General features: G+C 40.9%; 1 protein-coding gene across 2 annotated transcripts in view; it reads left to right on the forward strand.

The window, feature by feature from the left end:
* Positions 1-10198, forward strand: part of eml3 (EMAP like 3) — a 51330-nt gene extending 41132 nt beyond the window's left edge. For both annotated transcript variants that reach the window (XM_072687928.1, XM_072687929.1), the window contains 12 exons: positions 420-554; positions 671-809; positions 2081-2232; positions 3430-3555; positions 4011-4142; positions 4257-4324; positions 5564-5652; positions 5918-6015; positions 7108-7195; positions 7313-7411; positions 7779-7909; positions 9769-10198. In XM_072687928.1, coding sequence (XP_072544029.1) covers positions 420-554; positions 671-809; positions 2081-2232; positions 3430-3555; positions 4011-4142; positions 4257-4324; positions 5564-5652; positions 5918-6015; positions 7108-7195; positions 7313-7411; positions 7779-7909; positions 9769-9996 — 1485 coding nt within the window. In that variant the 3' untranslated portion in view covers positions 9997-10198. The remainder of the gene's footprint in view (positions 1-419; positions 555-670; positions 810-2080; positions 2233-3429; positions 3556-4010; positions 4143-4256; positions 4325-5563; positions 5653-5917; positions 6016-7107; positions 7196-7312; positions 7412-7778; positions 7910-9768) is intronic.
* Positions 10199-11911: the final 1713 nt, after the last annotated feature.

Here is an 11911-nt window from a genome sequence, read left to right on the forward strand (position 1 = left end):
CACTAGTGAGACATGGTGGCATTCTTGCTTAAGGGCCCAAGAGTGGCAGCTTGCCGAGCCAGGGTATTGAACCCACAGCCCTATCATTAATAGCCCGGAGCTTTAACTGCTGAGCCACCACTGTCCCAGTTAATAGTCATAACAGTGGTGCTTCACGGGCCATTGAAGCCAGAGGGGAACAACGAGTCTGGTGAATGGGTGGGAATTCCCCCTATTAAATAGGTACTCATAATATTCATATTATTTTCATCTTTAAAAACACAGTGATTTATTAATTTACGCTTTTTGCACATACATTTCAAAGTACAAGACAAAGATGGACCATGCCCCCTTTAAAGGATCTTTTAAGTGCAATTGCTGGCATTTATGGATTGTATAAGTTTACACACATGTTGTATGTGTTTGATTGTGTATTCTAGAGCACTAATGAGGCTGTGTTTGCCGTGGAGTTCAACCCTGCGGACACTAATAACATCATCACCTGTGGGAAATCTCACGTTTACTTCTGGACGCTGAGTGCTGGGGCGCTGACCAAGAAGCAGGGCATCTTTGGAGTGAGCACAGTTTAATGTCATGAGGGAACAAGTACAGCTTTGTGAATCAATACAATACTGGATCTGTGACTTTTATGGGGTGTCCCTAAGCTGTGCTTCTGTTCTTTGTCTTGCAGAAATACAAGAAGCCCAAGTTCATCATGTGCTTTGTGTTCAGTCTGACGGGGGATGTGCTAACGGGTGACTCTGAAGGGAACATCCTGACTTGGGGCAAATCAGCAGCAGACATCAAGACGTTAGGCAAGGGAGCAAAAGGTAATTAATCTCTGCATGATACATTACAGTGCATTTATCCACATTTATATATATATATATATATATATAAATGGGGTTTGATGTACTACTCACACTTCCGCCTGTCTTGGTTGTGATGTCACAACTAGGCCAGTCACAATAAAAAAAAATTTGACGATATGTTGTCCCAGAAATAATTGCGATAAATGATATTTTGTCATTTGAAAACAAAAGTGATGTCACTGATATAACGCTAATATAAAAATAATAATGCAATTATACCCTTTTAAAGAGCAATGAATTTCAGATAATTAGGAATATTCAGACATGGGAATTGATATATAAAAAATCTTAAATAAAATAAAACCACTATATTTAAAGTCGACATCCTCGTTCACATTCATGGGCTTTCTTTGACCATTCAGCTTAAAGCCAAAATGAGCCGTGGAATGCGGCTTTGAAACCAAGTGCATTTGGACCTGCTCTTCCAAACTGTCTGGATGTAGACTTGCAGACTTGCATCATATTTTCTATGTTAACACAAAGCGAAATTCCACACAGCATTTCTGCTTAAATTCACCCAAGTAAACACAATGGGCAATATCGAGGTCAGCTTAAATTATCAAGGTCATGTCCACATATTTTCAATATGTATCTAATATATTGTGTAAAATAATGTAATTATTGTGACGGGCCTTGTCACACATAAACACAGTTATATATGATTGTCCATTCAGCATAGATCACTCAGACCTGCCCATTCAGATTGAAGTTATAAAGAGTGTTACTGCAGACCACCTGTAGTAGAAGATCAGTATTCTCATTTGTCCCTGTTTGCACAAGCTCACTAGCTAGCTAATTTACTTCACCTTGAGTTCTGCTGGTAGTGAATCCTGTTTTTAAAGAAGCTTATTTGCCAGTCCTACAGTTGTACTAACTCAAATAGATGCTTAGATTTTAGCAGCAGCATAATGCTAGTGGCTCCAACGCTTGCATTAAATGTTGAATCACAAGACTTTCGACTGGGATGTCTAATTTCACAGTTTGTGGGTTGCTAGACACACCAGATTGTAATAAAAAAATGGCCAGAACAGTGTAGCTTATGCGCCCTTTCTTTCCTCCCAATCTGTGCTTGTTGTTGTGATGAGGTTGTTCGTTCAAACTACTGAAAGAAACTGAAAACAATTGGGAACAGATTGAAATGCTCAGCTGGGGGTGACTGACCTGTGTTCTGTGTACATGAGCGCAGACTGATCGTTCTACCAGAGTGTGTCTTCCTCTCTCTCCTTCAGAGACATTCCAGATCATGAAGCAGACCCGAGCTCACGAGGGCAGCGTCTTCACCCTCTGCGTCCTGCAGGGCGGCGCTCTGCTCAGCGGCGGCGGCAAAGACCGCAGAATCATCCGCTGGAGCGCAGACCTAGCGCCCGAGAGGGAGTGTGAGGTGAAAACAAGAGTGTGTGTTTGTGTCTGTTTTTGAGTGGGAGGCATGTTGTACAAGAGAGAGCTTTGTGTGTGTGTTTTGTAGGGGAGGGGTAAGAGAGAAGGAGAGGGAGGGAAAAAGAGAGGTAAAAGAAAAATGAAAAATGAGCGACAGTGAGAGACAGAGAGTAAAAGAGTGAGAGAGAGTTTACAAAAAGTGAACAGAAGATGGAGAGAGAGAGATGGAGTGCGAGAGAAACCGAGAAAGAACAGAAAAAGGAAGCGGGGAGAGCGGGAGGGAAAGAGAGGATGAGAAGGAGAGAGAGAGGGACAGAGAGAGAGAGAAAAAAGAGACAGATAGAGAGAGCGGAAGCAAGAGAACGAAGAAGAGAGGGACAGATAGAGAAGACTGAGAGAGCAAGTAAGGAAGGAAATGAGAGAAAAGAAAAATGACGAGGGAGAGCGAGGGGGAAGGAAAGAGAGAGTGAGAAGAAGAGTGGCTTCCCGCATCAGATTCAAAACCCTGACGCTGGCCTACAAAGCCAAGAATGGACCAGCCCCTCCGTACTTGATGGCAATGGTCCAAAAGCCTATCTGCACCACAAGCCCTTCGAGCTTCAAGTACGGCTCGGCTCGACCCGCCATCCCTCAAAATCAATGGAAGACAAGCGTCCAGGCTTTTTTCTGTCCTGGCACCGAAGTGGTGGAGCGAGCTTCCCCTGGGTGTCCGAATAGCTTGCTGTCTTCAAACGCAGACTGAAGACCCACCTCTTCTAAGAGCATTATGGTCTCCTTATGGACGTGTGTTTAGTAGTGTCTAAGCTTAGAGGTATCTTGGACTTCTAGTCTATTCAGACTATCTGAGGTTATTTTTGGGTAAATAGCAAAGCACTTTTGTAGGTCGCTCTGGATAAGAGCGTCTGCTAAATGCCTTAAATGTAAATGTAAGAGAGCTCCTTTAGAGTGAGGGAGAGAAAAACAGGACAAGAAGGGGAGAGAGAAGGACAGAGAATGAGTGAGAGAGGAGAAGTGAGCTCTTTGAGAAATACAGATGCGAGGGAGAGAGAGAAAGAGATGGGGAGAAAGAGAGAGAAAGAGAGAGTAAAGGCTGGAGGGACAGAGGAGCAGAGAGAGCGAGAAAGAGAGAGGAAGACGCGTGGGGAGTGCAGGGTGAGGAGAGAAGAGAGAAAAGGTTAAGAGCTGCTCTTATTATCTCCAGATTCCAGAGAAATTCGGAGCGGTCCGTACCATTGCAGATGTGGATGGAGAGGAATTGCTGGTTGGAACGACCCGGAATGCAATTCTCCGAGGCACATTCTCAGATGGGTTTGTGGCCATAGTGCAGGTATGTGGGATGAGGGAGCAACTTTTGAAGACTTCATGACTTCCATTGCTCACACTTTCACACACAGCGCTGTGTATTTAACGATCATGAGCACACATGCTCATACCTGTGTTTAGCTGCATTCTCTTTCTGGCACAATGCTATGTTTTGTCTGCGAATAAGCAGTATTGCATCCCCCCCCCCTGTCTTTTATAGTTCAGCCAAAAATTCAAAAGACAGTGTCCCTCCTATTGCAAATGAAGTCAGTCTGCTAAGACATGTTTGGTATGGGTGGTTTGCTTTATTAGCGTATAACAGGAGATACTAGCCTAACATTGTTAGCACAAACTGTCATCCTGATATCTTTATACTGGTGTAAAAACCAAGCCAATGAGCAAAGTCATGCTGTCCGTTGTAGGATATGGATCCTTTAAAGCAACATTAATTAACATTATTTTCTTTGTTGCGTTTGTCAGGGTCATGTAGATGAGATGTGGGGTCTGGCCACACACCCTTTTCAGAACATCTTCCTCACTTGTGGGAATGACAAACAAGTGTGTGTGTGGAATGCTGAGCAACACAGCCTGGGCTGGTGCACTACCCTGGAGGTCAGGCAGCTCATAAACAGCACTACATGCAAACTACACGTAAACGCCAAACGCACAGCTAAGCCTTGTGGTTAGCAGGAGCATCAACTTCATTTTTTCTCTGCTTTGTTTCAGGAGTCAGGTCTGTGTGCTGATTTCAGTCCAAATGGAGCTGTTGTTTCTGTTGGACTCATCAGTGGAAGGTGAGCTTTCATTGCACTGCATTAGCCACTCTTATTTACATGCTCAGAATGCATAACCAATGGAGTTTCGGTTGGATACATTTCCTTGCCGGTGTAATAGAGGACCGGCATTGTAATAGCTGTGGTCAGGTGCATGTTTCTTGCAAATATATAGAATAAGAGAGTTCCAGTCATGTTGAAATGGCATCTGAGAAAAAGGATGTGAAAAAGTCTTTAAATATATTTGAAACATTTTAGGTCATATAACGTCTGTAAATGTCTTATTTTCCACTCTTGTATTAAATGCTGAAAAAAGTCCAATCCGAGCGTTTTGTTTATTGGATCAGTATTGGTTATATTAAAGGGATCATTTGGCAAAAAAAAGAAATTGACATGATTCATCACTTGCCCCCGGTGCAGATCATCCCATCATCCAAGACATGTTTGATATCTCACGTGTGCTTCTTTAGTTTATAGCAGAGCATGCTAGGCTAATGTTGCTAACAAACAGTGAAATTAGACAGTCACCAATCTCGTTTTGCTAAATACATGCCAAAAACAGTTGGGTCAGTGGTCTAATGTGCTTTGCCTTCGCCAGTCAGAGTCAGAGAAATCACAATTGGCAGTGCTTTCTCCGGGTGGGTAGATGGCGCTCTCTCCCCTCATCAGGCAATTTTTTGCGGGCGGAGCTGGGGATCTGACGCTTTCCTCTGAGCGTGATGGCAGCAGTTCGAGAAGAGGCGGTGTCTGGCTTTGCATCAGAGGAGACGTGTTAAGTCCTTACCTTCCTTGTGTCGGGAGCATTGCTAGTGCTAGAGGGAGAAAAAGAATTAAAAAAAAAGAAAAGTAAATAAATAAAGAAAGAAAGAAAACTGGAAGACCAGATTGAAATATCTTAACAGGGAAGCACTTTTGTAAGTCGCATTGAATAAGTGATAAGTGATAAGTGAATAAATGAGAGAGCTTCTTACGTGTTAAAAATAAACCAATTTAGCAAACCAGCGCAGGTAGACCCTATTTAACAATGTAAGCTAATATTGGAACGACATTATCAGCCGCATAATGTTTTGTAGTGCTATTCCACTTTCACGTTTTGGGCATGTACTTTCAGAGATGAGGCTGGTGACAGTCTAAGCCCAGTGTTTGTACCGAACATTGTACTGCTGACATGGCAACATAAATACAGTCATCATTTTTCTTCTAAAAACAATATCATTCATTCTCTTTCTTCTGATGCGCTGTGTGTTTGCTCTGATGCAGGTGGCTGGTTCTGGACCTACAGACCCAAGAGGTGGTGTCCGACCTAATCGATGGCAACGAGCAACTGTCCGTCATGAGATACTCACCAGGTCAGATCACACAGCTCAGGCAACCAGCTCAGTGCTCCATACCGAACAAGCACGGCATTCTTACTGTGCTTACGCCTGCAGGTTGACATGTTATTGCCAGAACCCACTACTGTTACCACTGTGGTTACACTATTGCAGCATGTCATTACTACACATGTCTTAATTACACAAGCATAGCATGTCATTACTGCACCTGTGTCCTCAGGATGACATGGCTGTATGGTTTCTCTACGTCTGCTTGATTTCATTGTGGTTCTCTCCGCAGATGGCAGCTTTTTGGCTGTTGGTTCCCATGACAACTTCATTTACATTTACAGCGTGACAGACGGGGGCCGGCGCTACACGCGTTTTGGGAAGTGCACGGTAAGCGAAGCATGCTAGAACAGATGTGCAAGGGTCGCGGGAAGTCTGCTGGGACTTTCTATGGATGAATTTGATATCTTTACAACCAAACTGACCAAAGGCTTTTTTGTTCTTGGCTTTTATTAGTCTTGTTAGCCAAGAACTAAATGCACCCAAAAAACAAACTCACACATTTCCAGTAACCTTCCTGTTGACAAATAACACAATATAAATAATGAAATTTACCCTTTAAAATAGGCCAAAACTGTCACATTATTGTGACACTTTGTCACATTTGTTTAATTTATTAGGCAAAACTAAACAAGAGCTATTACAACACGACTACTCTAAAACGCCAAAAATTATAGAACAGTCTTGATTCCCCAGCAAAAGCCCTTACAGCCCTAAAGCTGAGACCCTTACAGACCTAGAGCTGTGTGTTTGATACTTTTAGTCAGTTTACTAGCACAAGCAGCACATCACTATTAGACTATTTAAAGGAAAGCGGGTTGCTACGCGAATCAGGCCTCATATCAACGCTTTTTCTAGTGCTAGTGCCTGTGGAAGGGTAACTCAAACTTAGCCAAGGCAAAGCTGGAGAAATGAGCTTATATCTTTGCTAGTTACAATCAAACAACACCAAGAGTACAGCATGCTACATGTGGCTCCTGTAAGCCGTCACAGTGTTGTACAATAAAAGCAAAGCTCATCTTTTTTTTATTATCACAAGCTACATTCTGAGGCAAAATAACAGGGTTGTAAATAAACTGGTCTGAGCATTTTCCACCCCAACTAATCTCATATACATACTATTTATACATTTTTGTACTCTTTTTGGCTTTTTTTTTTTACCCACTGTTATAACTTACGAACAACTCAGCCAGTTTGCTTTGCTGATTGATTAATAATCCTTAGGGTGGTCCTAAGAAATGTCACAGCGCATGAAGGGTTAAACAACAACTTAAAATACCAATAAATGCGTTCATGTAAAGAACTGCTGGTGTTCTAAAAATAAGAGGATGTGAAGGTAGATTACATGGCACAGAACGTGTGTACAAACCTTCATGTCTACAGTTTGAAGGCCTTTAAACTGTATGTTCTCTGTCATTTCAGGGGCACTCCAGTTTTATCACACATCTAGACTGGTCTAAAGATGGGAAGTATATCATGTCCAATTCTGGCGATTATGAAATCCTTTACTGTAAGTGTTTTTATTCTTCTATGTAAAGATGTGTGTGTGTGTGTGTACATTTAAAAATGTAAGAATTTCTTGCCTTTTGGCCAGGCTAATGTGTGAGAGTGTGGTTGTTTATTACAGGGGACGTGGCTGGAGGCTGTAAGCTGTTGCGAAATCGCTACGAGAGTAAGGATCGAGAATGGGCCTCCTATACGTGTGTGTTAGGCTTCCATGTCATGGGTAAGAAAGGCACAACAACAATTGTAAATGGTAGAAATGTTGGTAGATACTGAATTCATTTGTTCATTGTTGATTTAGTTGAATGTGGAAATTGGGCAAGCATGTAAAATCCTTCATATTGTATAACTTGCCTGTGCGTGAGCTTTTTAAAGGTACCCTGTTCAGCATTGTTCTCCTCACTCATAAATAATGACAGCTGGTCTCTGGTGACTGTGTTATACACATGCACTATGAATGGTTTATGAGACATGCCTCAGGCTTGTCTGCAGGGAGTTTATTACCCAGTTGAGTTCTGTTAGAGCGTCAATAGTCATGATATGCACTGCATATACTGTAATAAGATGTGTTTCTGGTGTGTTTAACGCAGGCGTGTGGCTGGAGGGCTCAGATGGAACCGACATCAACGCTCTGTGCCGCTCTCACAGCGAGCGAGTGGTGGCAGTGGCTGACGACTTCTGCAAGGTCCACTTGTTCCAGTATCCATGCCCTAAACCAAAGGTCAGTTCAATAGTACAGCACAAAATACTGGTTATGGTACCCCTGAAAGTCTCGAACACCAGAATGGAGATACACCAGGATTTTCAGGGGTTTTTTTTGTTATTGTTGTTGCAGACTTGAATACTTGGTTTAGCAGCAACATTTTTAATGGTCTTGCTCAAAGGCCCAACAGTGGCAGCTCTAGTGGACAGGGGTATCAGACCCACTACCATGTGATCAGTAACCCAGCGCTCAAACCACAGAGCCACTGCTGCACTGAATGTAGCTTACTGTCTATAAAACAATAAGTGGAACATTAATCGCCGTAAATCGAATATCAGGCTGCACAGAGGAGTACTCACCTCCTGCTGTACCGTATCAGCACCCACACTGGCCGAAGGGAATGAAATACTGATGTTGGAGAAGGGTATCTATCTTTTGAAGTTAGGCCATATTTATTTGAACCCATACATTCAGCCTCAAATGAAGGTAATAACAGGGTTTTCGCTTGATGATAGCAGGTCAGTGTGGTGGGAAGGGGTTGGAAAACAGGCTTTAAATTATTGGTTAATATAAATTTTACATCTGAAGCTGTTTAGAGGTGGGCAAAGGTCACTGCACTTTGACCAAAGGTTACAAAAAAACTAGATTTTGTATTTTGAATACCATTACTCAGATTATTGGGCTTAATATTTATTATTATTATTGTTATTATTATTATTATTATTATTATTATTAATAATAATAATAATATTAAGAAGAAGCACGTCAGTGGAAGCCAAAATGGAACTTTTTGTTAAAGTGTACCTCTGAGAACCAAGACATTGGAAAGCAACAGGGTAAGCATATGGTCAGGGTTTAAGGGTTAGGGTTTACCTAACCAGATCACAGATAGTTCACAAATATATATATACATTTTTAAATAAGATGTCAATGTGTTAATGTTGTTTTTTTATGTTTTTTAAACCAGCTGGTATTTTAGTGTGATTGTGTGTGTAAGGGTAGGTGGGAAACACACTACAATAAACGCTACAACCCTTTTCTTTCCATCCAGCATCTATATTTGGTCTGGTAGGCTCAGTCACGGCGGTTTGTTTTCTTTTGAACAAACGTCCTTGTGGTCCATGCTTTGGGCAGCTCTAGTCTAGGGTTTGTGTTGTTGATTTGTTTGTTTGTTTGTTTTTTATGTGCCTTCAGTTTACATCACCTAAATATTTATCTGTAATTACACTAGTTCACTACATTAATGGTTTAGTTATGTAATTAATTACATTTACTTTCAATTTACATTCTGGATCAAGAGGTTAGAGTTTAAGCCTGACTGTTTCTGTTTGTTCTATGACTTGGAATAAACCCAATATAATAAACATAAAGAACTGTACCAAGGCTGTGGGACAACATCTGAGTCCTTACACACACCGGACACTGGTTAATATGTGAATGGCAGTTCTCGTAGTTCTCAACATGGCGCAAAATGAGACAATCAGCTTGCTGGTTAAGCAGCAAATAAAGGAACCCTGCCTCGATGTGGAGAGCGGTGCAAGCGCAGTAGCCAAACGCTACAAACTGTCCATAAGGGGTTTTTATCCGATTAAAAGCTTATTTTAATCGTTAATTAAAAGCTAAGAAAGTAGCTTAAAATGAGAATTAATGTATAGTTTTACTATGCTTTTATCATGGCCAGCCGCAAATGCAGCATCTTAGGGATTAAGGATGATAAAACACACCCTGTTTATAATGTAATCCAAACACCTGAAACTTGAAACCCAGCATTCTATGTGTGCCCAGGCTTGTAGTAATATCAGAGTACGAACACCTAGAATTGTGTGTTTGCTGTGTGAAATTTCTTCTCCTGAGACAGCTACTTTGCTATTTTTCAGGCACCCAGTCACAGGTATGAGGGCCATGGCAGCCATGTGACCAACGTACGCTTCACCCACAGAGACAGTCACCTCCTGTCCCTGGGTGGGAAGGACACATGCATCCTCCAATGGCGAGTTAAGAGGAGCGGGGCTGCGGACAAGGAGCACCCATCCTCTTCCTTTCCTCCCTCCACTTCTATTAGCTCCTCAGAACCTGGAAACCAGAGAGAGAAGGAGATGGAGTGAACAGAGAGAAGGAGATGGAGAGAGAGAGAGAGAGAGAGAGAGAGAGAGAGAGAGAGAGAGGGAAAGACAGAGAGAGAGAGACACACACACAGAGAGAGAGAGAGAGAGAGAGAGAGAGACAGGGAAAGACAGAGAGAGAGAGAGACACACACACAGAGAGAGAGAGAGAGAGAGAGAGAGAATTGCACAAATTAGAGAAAATCCAGCATTAGCAAGACTGTGCTGAAAACATGCAATGCTATGGTGGTCTTTGACAGCTTCCACAGCTAAAAAGGAAGTCAGTGTTGCATCAGCATTCACTATATCAGGTTTACAGGTTTTATTACTCCAATTTTATACAGAACAGGACCAACGCTGTGTGTGTGTGTGTGTGTGTGTGTGTGTGTGTGTGTGTCAAAGAGCTTATCTTTATGTGAAGTAAACCGATCTTAAGATTCATGTTATTAACATTCCTATGAGTATTTGTTGGTAAACCTGGAAAATAAAAGGCTTGTATGTCCCTTTACAGAGAGTCATCTCGAGATGGTCATTCCAAAGCAAGTCTCTCATTTATCATCCTTTACTCCTCGCAGTAACTGTTTACATTACTGAACTGTTGCTTATTTGCAGATGTGAAGCGTTTCTCCTGTCTGATGTTTCGTTGCGCTGTCTGGCTATGATTTAATAAATGTGTTTGTGTGTCCTTACACTATTAAACCTAGTCTGCTGTGTTTATTTTGCTTTCTGTTTTTTTTTTTTTTGCAAAATCGTGTTTAATTAATATTCATCGAGAGCAGAAGTGATGTTGAGCAGGTAGCTGCACAGCACACATCAAATATGCCTTTCAGGAAGTTCAGACGTTATATGAAACGCACAGCGCCCTCTAGAGGACAGTGGCGAAATTTAAACAGGGCGCATTGCCGGCCTGCAACCAAAAGGGGGCGGTAAGAGCACATCGATCATTTCCACCAGCTTCACTCTTCCCGTGTTTGCCGGTTTGGTGAATAGTAGTGTCACACATCCTGACTGAATAACTACTAAAGATTTTCCTTTACTAAGAGATCTGAATACGAAACGATCGACTGAATATAATAACCATCCTCTGGATTATTCATAATGGTTTATTTAAACCAGCTGTGCTGCTGGTGGATTTGGGGAATGACCAGGAAGACGCGGATAAGATAAATGAATTTTTTAGCAAAAAAAAATATATATATATTTTTTAGCAAAATAATTAAAAGCAAACACATCAGATGTGGGTATATATGACAGTTTTCATAGTATTTTTATAGTAGTTCATAGTAGTTTTAATAGTATTTTCTTTTAAAGAGGGCTGTATTAACTCAATATAATGGTCCATTTCTTTTTCAAAGGTTCAAAGGCAACCAAAATGGGTCTTTTGCCTAGATATAAAACGTAGTCATTAGATTATGTAGTCAATAATATTACAATAAGGACACTGAAGTTTTGCCAAAACAACTTTTGATTCTCCAAAATGGCAAATTTACAAATTTTCTATGGACTATTTGCCATACTTTTAATATTTTTTGTCGTTTTATGTGTTTATTTTTTATTTTATGTATTTATTCATGTATGTACGTATAAATATGTATTAATTATTATTATTATTATTATTAACAATTATAATAATGATGATGAGTATAATAATAATAACGACGACGATGATGATGATAATTATTATTATTTTCGTCGCTGTCTCTCAAAATGCTTGTATTTCTTACAATGGCAACTCTTCAGAAGTACGGAGGGGGGTCGTAACTTTCTATTGAAGTCAGTGTACGACGGTTTTATTATTGAGTCATGCTGAAGCATTTATTTTATTCCATTATTATTTATTTATTATTTATTTTATTCATAAATTAAATGTAAAGGAAAAACGACCAGATTCAATTCATGTGAAAAAAAGGTATCAAAA

Source organism: Salminus brasiliensis, chromosome 9 (genome assembly GCF_030463535.1).
Source record: "Salminus brasiliensis chromosome 9, fSalBra1.hap2, whole genome shotgun sequence".
Taxonomy (NCBI): Eukaryota; Metazoa; Chordata; class Actinopteri; order Characiformes; family Bryconidae; genus Salminus; species Salminus brasiliensis.